Source organism: Triticum dicoccoides, chromosome 7B (assembly GCF_002162155.2).
Source record: "Triticum dicoccoides isolate Atlit2015 ecotype Zavitan chromosome 7B, WEW_v2.0, whole genome shotgun sequence".
NCBI lineage: Eukaryota > Viridiplantae > Streptophyta > Magnoliopsida > Poales > Poaceae > Triticum > Triticum dicoccoides.
This window is the reverse complement of record NC_041393.1, coordinates 599,254,880-599,271,328: the sequence shown is the minus strand read 5'-3', so window position 1 is coordinate 599,271,328 and position 16,449 is coordinate 599,254,880. Positions and strand designations below refer to the sequence as shown.

Here is a 16,449-nt window from a genome sequence, read left to right as displayed (position 1 = left end):
TGGCCAACCATGTGTCGCATAATAGCTCGTCCTCTCGCATGTTGAAGCTTTCTCCTCTACCCTTCTTGTTTGGATCGTCGGCTGTATAATTTGGATCATCGTTGTTGCTGTCGTCGTCGTTGTCCTCCTCCTCCTCCCCTCCTCCAACTGCTGCTCTCCGGTGGCCCAATGCGATGTGTGCCATCACCGGTCTAGGTGTAGGACTGTTGCGTGGCCGTCTGGGTGTAGGACTGATACTACTGGTAGTTGCCGGACTAGGCGGGATCCAAGTCTTCCACCTGCCCATCCTCATTGATCCCTCCTCCTCCCTCGCCTCCGTCATGGATGACATCAAGCATCTCCCTGTCCGCATCGTACGCTGGCTCCCCCACTCTCGGCATTGCAGCAAATAGTGCACGGGCACCCATCTGCTCTTCGCCCATCGTCCCCGCCCGAACGATCGACGCTGATGAATACTCGGAGAAGAGCGATGCCGCGTTAACATCGATGATGTAAGGAACCGTACCGGCGGAGTTTGCGAGCTGCTTGGAGGTGTAGTAGTACGGAGGCTTGTATAGAGTTCAGAAGCATCTATATTTGCAATTTTAGATGATGCATAACAAAGAAGCATGAACATGATACTTCAGGAGCGGAACTAGCCTTGGATGGAAGCATGGAAACTGATATTGCAACGAAAACTAATATTACCGACACGATACCTACTTTCTCCAAAGGACGCAGTTGTTTGCCTCCTGCACTTCGGAACCGCCGCTGTTCATCCTTGATTTTGAACACGCGTGAATGAATTTCTGAATTCCGAACATACTTGATTTTCTTACGAAATAAAATCTTCTCCTTGTGAGGTTACATTTGGCTGATGCATTGGGTGGGTCTATAGTATTGTGTATATATGTATATAGTAAAGGAGCTCCGCATCCGGCTCCTGGCACCTCTGGAAGTGCGGGGAGAGGATGTATAGAGAACCTTGCACCAAAAAAATCGCTTAGAATTGTTTTTCTAATTATTTCTTCATTTTTACCATATTAAATTATTAGTAATTCCTACCACAATGATAAGGGTGCTTCGTACCACTACACGCCTAAGCTAAATGGTACAAATGCTAGGCTTTCTTTGTTGGCTGTTTTTTGTATTTTTTTTATCTAGGCTAATTGACCACTATGAATAAATCTCACAAGTGTGCCAATAAAAGAGAACACTATCAATAGTGATTTCTCTTTTTTATCTACGTCAATCTAAATTCGTGAAACTTGATACAAATGTGATATTAATAGTGCTTTCTCTTTTTTACTTCGGGAAAACCCTATTATTCCAACTAACCATTATATGTTATGAAGAGTGGTGTGATCAGTCCAACCTGTGCTTCATGTAGCGCAGTGCATCCTCACGGTATCGTGGCTCCCAACCATTCAACTCAATGTCTATGCGTATGTACAATAATGCAAACCATACAAATTCAATTAGATGTCACTACAACCCTGCATTTCTCAAAACTTTCCATCATTACTTTCCTTAAGATGGATGGGCGCAGCAACACGCGCCTCTTTGGTCTAGTGGAGATGTAAAACTTGGAGCGCACTAGATGGACCTGACGAATTAGAACAAGGTGTGCATATGCATGTCTGGCCCGCTACTCCGGCAACTAGTTTAGGCTGATCACCGAATTTAGATGTATGAAGATATAAGAACCGAACGGATCTCAAGGAGAGTTGACCGCCGGGATAACAAGTGCAAGCGCGCACCCATAGCAAAGTGTTGGGACAACATCATCGACTAACACATCTAGAGGTTCACCTTGGACATGGTCTAAGGTACCCTCTAACTCATATTCCAAGTATTCACGGTCACAAAAAAGTCAAGAACATTCATCAATTTCTATGAATCTTATGCTTGCATAATTGGTACTCCTAAAAAACTTGATTGTGTTGAACATCTCAACACTGCAAATGTGCGCTATTTACCAACCGAAACATGAGGGTGTGAGGGCGCTTAACTACCACAGAAGTATCTCACCAACTGAATAGTCATGTGAATGCACCGTAGAAAAGATACTCTATCACATTACTTTTTTTGTTCATGTATATACATTCCTTTATGTTAACTATGCTGACTTCTAGTGATGCGTGCCTCTTCCTCACAAACAGTCGTTGTGAACTAATTAACAGGTGGTTGTAGTCTGTGGTGCAGTCACATATTCTTCAGCTTAACATGTCGTACGTGTGGGCACACCTTAATCCAGGACACCCTCAGACACCTCTTCCTCAATTCAAAAGTCTCTCTCTCTCTCTCTCTCTCTCTCTCTCTCTACATGGAATAGTAGGTAAGGTCGTTTTGGATCTTGACTGATCGATGGAGCTTGTAGCCCTGTTTGGTTCTGAATTTAGGTTGTTGTGATGGAGGGACTAGTGTTGTTGTCCATTGTTGATAATCTTCTCAGTCAGTGTGGTCCATATGTAGGCTTTAGGTTGTTGTGATTTTGCTATACAATGTAGTGCATAGTGTTCCTATGCATGCCTTGCTCCTGTTGTTAGATTGTAGAGATTGAGGAATAGTAGGTAAGGTTGTTTTCAATCTTTGGATGGCGAGAATACCGATCAATGGATCTTGTAGTGTTGCTTGGTTTCCTTTGTATTTCCAGTATCTATAAACCTGAGCTAGTAGTATTGGGTTATTGCTAAACATGATGTTTTATGGGTGGTGTGGATCAGTTCCAACGAGTGCCTGATGGGCTCTTGTTTTGTTGCCCGTTGTAGATTTTTTTATTCAAGTGCCATCTATTTGAAATGCAAGATCTTACTCTTCTGCAGGATGAAGTGATGAGCACTAAGGCTACTTATGAGAGAGTTGCGTCGATTCCCCGTGACCATCCAGACTAGATCTCCCTAAAAAAGGACGGCGTGGTGAACACTGATGTATCATGATTGGGTGCATTGTTGGCTTTCTTGGATTAGATTCAACAACTTCTTATTTTAAGAATTGTGGTGAAGAGTTGTGTTTGATTCTTGTGGTGGAACATGTTTATTGAAGAATTGTGGCATGATGATTTGAAGAATTGCGGCAGTACGAGTTGTTGCGATGGGCAGACTGCAACAAGGGCTTAATTGCAAAACCGCAAGATACAATGCGAGGTGAGTCCGCGGGACACGCGTCGCAGGGACGAGGCGACGTACGCCCGCGTCCGATCCGCCGGCTGAAACCAAGCATTTCCCTTTTCAGAATCAGTTAGTATTTTTTAGCGTAAAAAGCTTCCATGAGGCTCATACTTGAATAAACAGAAGGCCGTGAAAGGCCCATAAACAAAGTGAAAACCGAAAACTAAACACATCGACGTTCTTATCGTTGCTCAATTTTTTTTTTGACGTTCTTGTATCATCGATCGAGTCGGGAACGACATGCATACGTGTGCCTTCGCATCGACACGTCACGGCATCTTGTTAACCGTCAGATCGGCAGAACTCACGGCGGAGATCACCAACGTGACGCGTCCAAGTTTAAACAGGAGTCGGAGACCGCCTCAGGCCGATTCCTCCTTACGCAGCACGCACGCACGCACGCAATAAATACGTACGACGGCCTCCTCTTCCTCTCCAAAAAGGAACAGAGACGAAGCAAAACAAGTCAGTCGACATGGCTCGTTCCGCGTCGACGTGCTGGATGTTGGCTACGCTCCTCGCCGCGTTGCTTCTCGCGATCCCAGCTGCTGCTTCCGCCGCTGCGCCCACGGAAGGCGGCAGCACGGGCACCGTCATCGGCATCGACCTCGGCACCACCTACTCCTGCGTCGGCGTCTACCGGAACGGCCGCGTCGAGATCATCGCCAACGACCAGGGCAACCGGATCACCCCCTCCTGGGTCGCCTTCACCGACGGAGGCGAGCGCCTCATCGGCGAGGCCGCCAAGAACCAGGCCGCCGCCAACCCGGAGCGCACCATCTACGACGCCAAGCGCCTCATCGGCCGCGACTTCGCCGACGCCGTCGTGCAGCGGGACATCAAGCTGCTGCCCTACACCGTCGTCGACCGCAAGGGCAAGCCGCACATCCAGGTGCAGGTCAAGGACGGCGACGTGCGCGTCTTCAGCCCCGAGGAGGTCAGCGCCATGGTGCTTACCAGGATGAAGGAGACTGCCGAGGCCTACCTCGGCGACAAGGTCACGCACGCCGTCGTCACCGTGCCGGCCTACTTCAACGACGCGCAGCGCCAGGCCACCAAGGACGCAGGTGTCATCGCAGGGCTCAACGTCATCCGCATCGTCAACGAGCCCACCGCGGCGGCCATCGCCTACGGCATCGACGAGAAGGGGCCCGAGAAGAACGTCCTCGTCTTCGACCTCGGCGGCGGCACCTTTGACGTCAGCGTGCTCTCCATCGACAATGGCGTCTTCGAGGTCCTCGCCACCAATGGCGACACGCACCTCGGCGGTGAGGATTTCGACCAGCGCCTCATGGACTACTTCATCAAGCTCATCAAGCGGAAGCACGGCCGGGACATCATCGGCGACCTGCGCGCTCTGGGGAAGCTGCGGCGGGAGTGCGAGCGCGCCAAGCGTGCGCTCAGCAACCAGCACCAGGTGCGCGTCGAGATCGAATCGCTCTTCGACGGCGTCGACTTCTCGGAGCCGCTCACCAGGGCACGGTTCGAGGAGCTCAACAACGACCTTTTCCGCAAGACGATGGTGCCGGTGAAGAAGGCCATGGCGGACGCCGGGCTAAGCAAGGCTGACATCGACGAGATCGTGCTCGTCGGTGGCAGCACCAGGATTCCCAAGGTGCAGCAGCTCCTCAAGGACTACTTCAACGGCAAGGAGCCCAACAAGGGGGTCAACCCCGACGAGGCCGTCGCGTACGGCGTCGCCGTGCAAGCCAGCATCGTGAGCGGACACGTCGACGAGAACACCAAAACCATGATCCTGCTCGACGTCGCGCCGCTTACACTCGGCATGGAGACGGTCGGCGGCGTGATGACGAAGCTGATCCCGAGGAACACGGTGGTGCCGACGAAGAAGACGCAGGTGTTCACCACGTACCAGGACAAGCAGACCACCGTGTCCATCAAGGTCTACGAGGGCGAGAGGAGCATGACCAAGGATAACAGGCTCCTCGGCAAGTTCGATCTCTCTGGAATCCCGCCGGCACCGAGGGGCACGCCGCAGATCGAGGTGACGTTCGAGGTGGACGTGAACGGCATCCTGCACGTGAAGGCGGCGGACAAGGGCACCGGCAAGTCGGAGAAGATCACCATCACCAACGACGACCGTCGGCATAGCCAGGAGGACATCGACCGGATGGTGCGCGAGGCAGAGGAGTTCGCCGAGGCGGATCACAAGCTCAAGGAGAGGGTCGACGCTCGGAACAAGCTAGAGACGTATGTGTACGGAATCAAGAACACTGTCGACGGCAAGATGGCCGACGCAATGGAGAGGGATGAGAAGGAGAAGGTCCAAGATGCGGTGAGAGATGTGAACGGGTGGCTTGATGACAATGCAGAGGCGGAGAAGGAGGACTACGATGAGAAGCTCCGGGAGCTGGAGGATGTCTGCAACCCTATCATCACGGCGGTGTACCAGAGGTCTGGAGGTGCACCAAATGACCACACGACTGAGGACGACGACGATCATGATGAACTCTAGGCACATGCAACTTGTTAGATCATATAGTATTTACTAGTTTCTTTTTTTTGCCCCAGAAATATATGTACATATGCACGTTTGCATTGCATTCCTTCCTAGTATAATATAAAGTTGTGATACAATGATTTTATGACGTACTCATTGGTTTATAACTAATCCTTTTATTTACGAGTATTGTTGGAATTGATGAACTCTAGTTGATTGAGAATCAGATGGTTAGGAGGGTGTTGTATCCTAGCCCGCCATCTTATATCAAAATCAGGTTTGATACCTGTGTTTCATGATAGCGGATTATTCTTTCATTGGGAGGCGATTTGTTCTTGTTAATAGCAAGATGTTTATAGTGACTTTGTTAGTATCAAGACCCGCAAGCTCAGCCTCTCGAAGATGCTTATAGTGATAGTATGTACGTGCATGCCTTCACATGGATGAGTGTATGTAAACATCTGTAGTACTATGTTTCTAAAAAAAACGCGTCAATTTCTTGATGTTATGGCCGATGATGTTCTCCTAGCACCACGACACAAGTAGGCGTTTCAGCCGCCTCTTTTTTATGCATATGTAATGCACATCATATTGCCATGGGTTCTTGTTCACACATTTAGCAGAAACTAGTAAGCGTGCACGTGCAACGCACGTATAATCATAGAGAGAAATTTCTTGAGTCATCCTAGTTAAGACATAATTATCTCATATCGAACATGCACGCTTTGATGGCCTTACTAATTGTACAAAGCTCCAAGAATCCTCCTGTACATGTATTTACATAGGTCTAATAACGGTAAACCATGAACCCCCCTACACATGTTCACCAGTAAAGCAATTGGCTTTGATGCTCCAAGAACAATATTCAGTAGAATAGCAGTAGGGGGACATAGTAAATCTCGACAGATAGGAGGGAAGCTGTGCAGTGATGGGACTGAACCAGGGAGCCCCATCTGACCACGACAGAGGGCTTGACTAATATTATGAAAATTAATATTCAAAAAAATATATTATGACAATTAATATTCAAAAAAATATATTATGACAAAATGTTTATGGAAAGATAACATACTACTTTACCATCAAAAGATAGCATAATACTAAAATGTTGTGAAATCCCAAACACCAAATAACCCCTCACACGTGATGATATCACCGAGGAACAAACATTGTTTCGTCTGCAATTAGGACACAAATAGAAGACTAACGGTCTAGAAGATACACTAACCAGTGGCTGCGGTAAATAAGTAGTTCAAAAAACAAGAAAACTTGAAAAAACGCGGTTCAAGAAGCAAGCTAAGTTGAATGGTTCAGTATGTGTCAGTTCTTCTATATGGGTCAATACCTTCTTCTATTGTCAATACCTTTTAACTGTATATTCGAGTACACCGAGAGTCGATATATGCATGCAAGAAATCCATGTACAGAATTTTGTGAAGCCAATTGAAATGCATCCATATCTATATGTCAAACACATTAAAGTTGTTTGATAAATTATTTACATAGAATTAGGCCAGGGACAACTATAGATGACAGAAATATGAGATGCACCAACAAAAAAGATTTATTGTTTAATACCATCTGAAATGAAGATATTGCTATCTAGGGTATCATAGTGGAAAATTTGTACATGTAAAAAGGAGCTGACACTTATATTAACAGAGGTCAGACATAATCAAGTCAGCAATTGAGATTATCTTTGGGTTCTCCATCCTTACAGATTCTTCCAGCTTAGTTCTAATGACCAGGCTTAGACTAAGAAGATACAGGCATTAGAGTTGTGTCACGCCTGCATCCAGTGATGAAGTGGACTCGGAGATGCCCAGGGCATAGCGGTCGTGAGTCGTCAGGTGTGTGTGTATGCATGTGTTGCACCGTGTGGGTATTGAAGAAAAGAACAATTTGAAGCTTCTCAAGTGTCTCTCTGAACTCACCTACCCTCCTGTCTTCCTCATCCGATACCTACCCTATTACGCCGCCGCAACCTGTGCCAATCCCCTTCCTTCCGGATCGCCGCACTATGTTTGCCCAAATGTTGAGTGAAACCTATGTTGTTCCATCTTTAGCATCCTAAAATACAAATACTTAATGAGGCAGATAGAGAAAAAAGCAGAGAAGAAGAAGTAAATTATGATCCCAAGAAAACAAAAGAAAAAGGTAATATTAATTTCGACGTTGCATCAATAGCATGGTTGGGAAATACAACTGCAGTTGTTCGAGACCAACTAATATCACAGGTAAATCATGTGCATTGAAGTTCACAAACGACATCATTTCCATATTTGAGCAAGGGAACCTATAAACTCGACACACGAACAAATGTTTTTTTAAGGTTTAATAACCATTTTGACACTGAGATGAGCTGTAATAACCATTTTGGCACCAAGCCTCTCTAGAAATTTAGATACAACAATCCTGCACCAGCATGGCTAATGGAAATTCTGGATGTCCATAAAACATACCAATTTGATCTTAAATATTTTAAATCATCATGAAAAATACAAATGGCAAAGAACAATGAACTAATTTATAGTATCCATATGAGCGACACAAAAAGAACTACAATTGAAGGGAAAGGATAAATAGAACATGTGCAACAACTAAATATAGACAAAAGTTAACATTTACCAAATGGAAACAAAATCATAGATCACGTACACATACAACTGGAGGTATAGTTTGGAGGACAAGATCAAATCTAAAAGAGGGAAATTCAGAGAACAATGAAAGGTACCATGGTCCACAACCGAGCAAGTGAACAAAGTTATCTTGATTAGCCAGCAACGACACCCTCCTCCGCTCGCTTCTCACCTGCACTGCTACCCTTCGGTATTGATCACCGCTCCAGGAGACAAAATTGGGGCATTTTTGTATGTTAGGCAACTCAAATAAGACAACCATAAAAAATCAAACATTGTTTTTTGTATACTTCCAGTCAGTTCCAGCTAATAGCAAAATTCGTCCCCCAACTTGTCCGTGTGGCATAGCAGATAATGATTTATGTGCAGAGGACAATGAAGAAGTTACAGAATACAAGGGATGTGTGTGTGCCATGTCATCAAGATGTTAGCAACAGAAAAAAAGGGGGTTTGCTATAGTAAGTGTGTTTCCCTGGTACTTACAATCCAAAATAAAATGATAACTGACTCACTCATTTGTACAACCTTGTGATATTTGCAACACCTAGAATGAAGCACCAGCAACCACCCTACACGTCACCGGCAAGATAGCATAAATCTGCACAAGATCAACAGATGACATAATTCTTAATTCAGATCCTGTACGCAAGGATTCATGGAGATCCAGATACCATATAACAGTAGAATTTTCCTTCAAAATTAAATAGAACAATAGAAATCAACCTGCAGGAGTCCCATGAAGAGAAGAAAACACCAGTAAGTCCCCTTGATTCAGTTGAGCCACTCCACTTCAATCTTCAATATCATGTTGCAGGGCACCATGGCCGTCTCATGGTACTTGGCGGCCACTGCACAGTAAGTCAGACAAAGAAGGTGGGGATAAAAAGGAACTCGTCAATTGAAGGTTGCTAAGAGCCATCTGATGGTGATTGAAGTTAACCTTTGCATGCATAATTAATCCCCTTCAGAAATAACTCACGGTCTCCTCAGTAAAGTTGCATTCCCGTATGAAAATTCAGATGAAATCATAGAGAGGAAAGTAACATGGCCTCTGATTGCAGGTGGAAAAGGAAGAACAGAGACCTCTTCAATCTTCATAGTGTGCGCTGTGCTGGCCATGCTCCATGCGGTGCCGTGATCTAGGGGCACGACTAGTTCAATGATGGGCAGCCGGGCAATAGTACACTGAATGGAAAGAAGAGAGGAGTTGCTGCAGGTGGGTGTACATGCGCTGCACATGGCGAATGGAAGGGGAGAAAGAAGGTTTCAGGGGTGGTGGAAGAACTCACCTGAGACGTCGTTCTCCTCCTGGCCACGCTCCGCGGGGTCAAGCTCGTGCGCTGGCACCAGCGCCCATTGAACTTCTCGGCGGCGGGGGTCTCGAGCCGCTGCTCCAGGCCTGCCCCGCGCTCACCGCGCTCGTGTGCTGGACGGAGGATGTCCTGCCGCCGCTTGACGCGCACCCGTCCAGCACCGCTATGAAGGAAATATGCCCTAGAGGCAATAATAAAGTTATTATTTATTTCCTTATTTCATGATAAATGTTTATTATTCATGCTAGAATTGTATTAACCGGAAACATAATACATGTGTGAATACATAGACAAACATAGTGTCACTAGTATGCCTCTACTTGACTAGCTCGTTTATCAGAGATGGTTATGTTTCCTAGCCATGGACAAAAGAGTTGTCATTTGATTAACGGGATCACATCATTAGGAGAATGGTTTGATTGACTTGACCCATTCCGTTAGCTTAGCACTTGATCGTTTAGTATGTTGCTATTGCTTTCTTCATGACTTATACATGTTCCTGTAACTATGAGATTATGCAACTCCCGTTTATCGGAGGAACACTTTGGGTACTACCAAACGTCACAACGTAACTGGGTGATTATAAAGGAGTACTACAGGTGTCTCCGAAGGTACATGTTGAGTTGGCGTATTTCGAGATTAGGTTTTGTCACTCCGATTGTCGGAGAGGTATCTCTGGGCCCTCTCGGTAATGCACATCATTATAAGCCTTGCAAGCAATGTGACCAATGAGTTGGTTACGGGATGATGCATTACAGAACGAGTAAAGAGACTTGCCGGTGACGAGATTGAACTAGGTATTGGATACCGACGATTGAATCTCGGGCAAGTAATATACCGATGACAAAGGGAACAACGTATGTTGTTATGCGGTTTGACCGATAAAGATCTTCGTAGAATATGTAGGAGCCAATATGGGCATCCAGGTCCCGCTATTGGTTATTGATCGAGAATAGTTCTAGGTCATGTCTACATAGTTCTCGAACCCGTAGGGTCCGCACGCTTAAGGTTTCGATGACAGTTATATTATGAGTTTATTAGTTTTGATGTACCGGAGGAGTTAGGAGTCCCGGATGAGATTGGGGACATGACGAGGAGTCTCGAAATGGTCGAGACGTAAAGATCGATATATTGGACGACTATATTCGGAGTTCGGAAAGGTTCCGAGTGATTCGTGTATTTTTCGGAGTACCGGAGAGTTACGGGAATTCGCCGGGGAGAAGTATTGGGCCTTATTGGGCCCTGCGGGAAAGAGAGAGGGGCTGCCTAGGGCAGGCCGCGCGCCCCCCCATGGCCTAGTCCGAATTGGACTAGGGGGAGGGGCCGCACCCCCTCCTTCCTTCCCTTCTCTCTTCCCCTTCCTTGTCTCCTACTCCTAATACATGGAAGGACTCCTAGTTGGACTAGGAAAGGGGGAATCCTACCCCCGGTGGGAGTAGGACTCCCTAGGGCGCGCCACAGAAGAGGGCCGGCCCTCCCCTCCTCCAGTCCTTTATATACGGGGGTAGAGGGCACCCCATAGACACACAAGTTGATCTACGGATCGTTCCTTAGCCGTGTGCGGTGCCCCCTTCCACCATATTCCACCTCGGTCATATCGTCGCGGAGTTTAGACGAAGCCCTGCGCCGGTAGAACATCATCATCGTCACCACGCCGTCGTGCTGACAGAACTCATCTCCGGAGCTCGGCTGGATCGGAGGCCGGAGATCGTCATCGAGCTGAACGTGTGCTGAACTCGGAGGCTCCGTACGTTCGGTGCTTGGATCGGTCGGATCGTGAAGACGTACGACTACATCAACCGCGTTGTGCTAACGCTTCCACTTACGGTCTACGAGGGTACGTGGACGAACACTCTCCCCTCTCGTTGCTATGCCATCACCCTGATCTTGCGTGTGCGTAGGAAATTTTTGAAATTACTACGTTCCCCAACAGTGGCATCCGAGCCTAGGTTTTTATGGTTTGATGTTATATGCACAAGTAGAACACAAGTGAGTTGTGGACGATATAAGTCATACTGCCTACCAGCATGTCATACTTTGGTTCGGCGGTATTGTTGGATGAAGCGGCCCGGACCGACATTACGCGTACGCTTACGCAAGACTGGTTCTACCGCCGTGCTTTGCACACAGGTGGCTGGCGGGTGTCAGTTTCTCCAACTTTAGTTGAACTAAGTATGGCTACGCCCGTTCCTTGCGAAGGTTAAAACGGAGTCTATTTGACAAACTATCGTTGTGGTTTTGATGCGTAGGTAAGAACGGTTCTTGCTCAGCCCGTAGCAGCCACGTAAAACTTGCAACAACAAAGTAAAGGACGTCTAACTTGTTTTTGCAGGGCATGTTGTGATGTGATATGGTCAAGACGTGATGAGATATAAGTTGTTGTATGAGATGATCATGTTTTGTTGAAGTTATCGGCAACTGGCAGAAGCCCTATGGTTGTCTCTTTGTTGCATAAGATGCAAGTAACAAATAATTGCTTTACTTTATCGCTATGCGATAGCAATAGTTGCAAGAGCAATAGTTGGCGAGACGACCATGTGACGACACATTGATATAGATCAAGATGATGAAGACCATGGTGTCGTGGCGGTGACGATAAAGATCATGACAGTACTTTGGAGATGGAGATCAAAGGCGCAAGATGATCATGGCCATATCATGTCACATATTTTGATTGCATATGATGTTTATCTGTTATACATCTTATTCTTGCTTTGATTGACGGTAGCATTTTAAGATGATCTCTCACTAATTATCAAGAAGTGTTCTCCCTAAGTATGCACCGTTGCCAAAGTTCGTCATGCCCAGACACCACGTGATGATCGGGTGTGATAAGCTCTACGTCCATCTACAACGGGTGCAAGCCAGATTTGCACACGCAGAATACTCAGGTTAAACTTGATGAGCCTCTCATATGCAGATATGGCCTCGGAACACGGAGACCGAAAGGTCGAGCGTGAATCATATAGTAGATATGACCAACATAAGATGTTCACCATTGAAAACTACTCCATCTCACGTGATGATCGGTTATGGTTTAGTTGATTTGGGTCACGTGATCACTTAGATGACTAGAGAGATGTCTGTCTAAGTGGGAGTTCTTAAGTAATATGATTAATTGAACTTAAATTTATCATGAACTTAGTCCTGGTTGTATTTTGCAAATTATGTTGATCAATAGCTCGCGTTGTTACTTTCATATGTTTATTTTGATATGTTCCTAGAGAAAACTGTGTTGAAAAATGTTAGTAGCAATGATGCGGATTGGATCCGTGATCTGAGATTTATCCTCATTGCTGCGCAGAAGAATTATGTCCTTGATGCACCGCTAGGTGACAAACCTATTGCAGGAGCAGATGCAGACGTTATGAACGTTTGGCTAGCTCAATATGATGACTACTTGATAGTTTAGTGCACCATGCTTAATGGCTTAGAATCGGGACTTCAAAGACGTTCTGAACGTCATGGACCATATGAGATGTTCCAGGAATTGAAGTTAATATTACAAGCAAATACCCGAGTTGAGAGATATGAAGTCTTCAACAAGTTCTATAGCTAAAAGATGGAGGAGAATCGCTCAACTAGTGAGCAAGTGCTCAGATTGTCTGGGTACTACAATCGCTTGAATCAAGTGGGAGTTAATCTTCCAGATAAGATAGTGATTGACAGAGTTCTCTAGTCACCATCACCAAGTTAGTAGAACTTCGTGATGAACTATAGTATGCAAGGGATGACGAAAATGATTCCCGAGCTCTTCGTGATGTTGAAATCGACGAAGGTAGGAATCAAGAAAGAGCATCAAGTGTTGATGGATTGACAAGATCACTAGTTTCAAGAAAAGGGCAAAGGGAAAGAAAGGGAACTTCAAGTGGAAAGACAAGCAAGTTGTCACTCCTGCAAAGAAGCCCAAAGCTGGATCATAGCCTGAAACTGAGTGCTTACACTGCAAAGGAAATGGTCACTGGAAGCGGAAATACCCTGAATATTTGGTGGATAAAAAGGATGGCAAAGTGAACAAGAGTATATTTGATATACAGGTTATTGATGTGTGCTTTACTAGCGTTTATAGTAGCCCCTGAGTATTTGATACTTGTTCGGTTGCTAAGATTAGTAACTCGAAACAGGAGTTACAGAATAAACAAAGACTAGTTGAAGGGGAAGTGACGATGAGTGTTGGGAGTAGTTCCAAGATTGATATGATCATCATCGCACACTCCCTATACTTTCGGGATTAGTGTTAAACCTAAATAAATGTTATTTGGCGTTTGCGTTGAGCATGAATATGATTTGATCATGTTTATTGCAATACAGTTATTCATTTAAAATCAGAGAATAATTGTTGTTCTATTTAAATGAATAAAACCTTCAATGGTCATACACCCAATGAAAATGGTTCATTGGATCTCGATCGTAGTGATGCACATATTCATAATATTGATGCCAAAAGATGCAAAGTTAATAATGATAGTGCAACTTATTCGTGGCACTGCCGTTTAGGTCATATCGGTGTAAAGCGCATGAAGAAACTCCATGCTGATGGGATTTTGGAATCACTTGATTATGAATCACTTGATGCTTGCGAACCATGCCTCATGGGCAAGATGACTAAAACTCCGTTCTCCGGAACAATGGAACAAGCTACTGACTTATTGGAAATAATACATACCGATGTATGCGATCCAATGAGTGTTGAGGCTCGTGGCAAGTATCATCATTTTCTGACCTTCACAAAGATGATTTGAGCAGATATGGGTATATCTACTTGATGAAACATAAGTCTGAAATAGTTGAAAGGTTCAAAGAATTTCAGAGTGAAGTGGAAAAATCATCGTAAGAAGAAAATAAAGTTTCTGCGATCTGATCGCGGAAACGAATATTTGAGTTACGAGTTTGGTCTTCAATTAAAACAATGTGAAATAGTTTCACAGTTCACGCCACCTGGAACACCACAACGTTATGGTGTGTCCGAACGTCGTAACCACACTTTATTGGATACGGTGCGATCTATGATGTCTCTTATTGATTTACCATTGTCGTTTTGGGGTTATGCATTAGAGACAACTGCATTCACGTTAAAAGGGCACCATCTAAATCCGTTGAGACGACACCATATGAACTGTGGTTTAGCAAGAAACCCAAGTTGTCGTTTCTTAAAGTTTGGGGCTACAATGCTTATGTGAAAAAGTTTCATCCTTATAAGCTCAAACCTAAATCGGAGAAGTGCGTCTTCATAGAATACCCAAAGGTAACTATTGGGTACACCTTCTATCACAGATCCAAAGGCAAATCATTCATTGCTAAGAATGGATCCTTTCTAGAGAAGGAGTTTCTCTCGAAAGAAGTGAGTGGGAGGAAAGTAGAGCTTGATAAGGTAATTTGTACCTTCTCCCGAATTGGAAAGTAGTTCATCACGGAAATCACTTCCAGTGATTACTACACCAATTAGTGAGGAAGCTAATGATGATGATCATGAAACTTCAGATCAAGTTACTACAAAACCTCGTAGGTCTTCCAAAGTACAGTCCGCACCAGAGTAGTACGGCAATACTGTTCTGGAAGTCATGTTACTAGACCATGATGAACCTACGAACTATGAGGAAGCGATGATGAGCCCAGATTCCGCGAAATGGCTTGAGGCCATAAAATCTGAGATATGATCCATGTATGAGAACAAAGTATGGACTTTGATTGAGTTGCTCGATGATCAGCTAGCCATGTTAAATAAATGGATCTTCAAGAGGAAGACGGACACTGATAGTAGTGTTACTATCCACTAAGCTCGACTTGTTGCAAAAGGTTTTCAACAAGTTCAAGGGGTTGAATACGATGAGATTTTCTCACTTGTATCGATGCTTAAAGTCTGTCCGAATCATGTTAGCAATTGCCACATTTTATGAAATCTGGCAAATGGATGTCAAAACTGCATTCCTTAATGGATTTATTAAAGAAGAGTTGTATATGATGCAACCAGAAGGTTTTGTCAATCCTAAAGGTGCTAACAAAATGTGGAAGCTCCAGCGATCCATCTATGGACTGGTGCAAGCATCTTGAAGTTGGAATATACGCTTTGATAAGTTGATCAAAGCATATAGTTTTATATGGACTTACGATGAAGCATGTATTTACAATAAAGTGAGTGGGAGCACTACAGCCTTTCTGATTAGTATATGTGAGTGACATATTGTTGATCAGAAATGATGTAGAATTTTTCTGCAAAGCATAAAGGAGTGTTTTAAAGGAGTTCTTTAAAAAGAAAAGACCTCAGTAAAAGCTACTTACATATTGAGCATCAAGATCTATTGAGATAGATCAAGACGCTTGATAAGATTTTCAATGAGTACATACCTTGGCAAGATTTTGAAATATTTCAAAATGGAACAGTCAAAGAAAGAGTTCTTGCCTGTGTTGCAAAGGTATGAAATTGAGTAAGACTTAAATCCCGACCACAGCAGAAAATAGAAAGAGAATGAAAAGTCATTCCCTATGCCTCAGTCATAGGTTCTATAAAGTATGCTATGCTATGTACCAGACCTATTGTATACCTTGCTCTGAATTTGGCAAGGGAGTACAATAGTGATCTAGGAGTAGATCACTGGACATTGGTCAAGAATATCCTTAGTAAGGACTAAGGAGATGTTTCTCGATTATGGAGGTGATAAAAGAGTTTGTTGTAAAAGTTACATCAGTGCAAACTTTTACACTGATCCAGATGACTCTAAGTCTCAACCTGGATACATATTGAAAGTGGGAGCAATTAGCTAGAGTAGCTCCGTGCAGAGCATTGTGGATATAAAATATTTGCAAAATACATACGACTCTGAATGTGACAGACCCGTTGACTAAGCTTCTCTCACGAGCAAAACATGATCACACCTTAGTACTCTTTG

The 16,449-nt window shown here is 44.7% G+C and overlaps 1 protein-coding gene across 1 annotated transcript; it reads left to right on the top strand.

Annotated features, from left to right (window-relative positions):
• The first annotated feature begins 3,624 nt into the window (after window positions 1-3,624).
• On the top strand, window positions 3,625-5,625 carry LOC119340592 (heat shock 70 kDa protein BIP5-like). The gene has a single exon (XM_037612519.1). The coding sequence runs from the start codon at window positions 3,625-3,627 to the stop codon at window positions 5,623-5,625; it is 2,001 nt and encodes a 666-aa protein (XP_037468416.1).
• The last annotated feature ends 10,824 nt before the right edge of the window (window positions 5,626-16,449 follow it).

What these genes read in the sequence shown, in the direction of transcription:
- LOC119340592 (XM_037612519.1), top strand. Translation starts at nt 3,625, where the DNA reads ATGGCTCGTTCCGCGTCGACGTGCTGGATGTTGGCTACGCTCCTCGCC.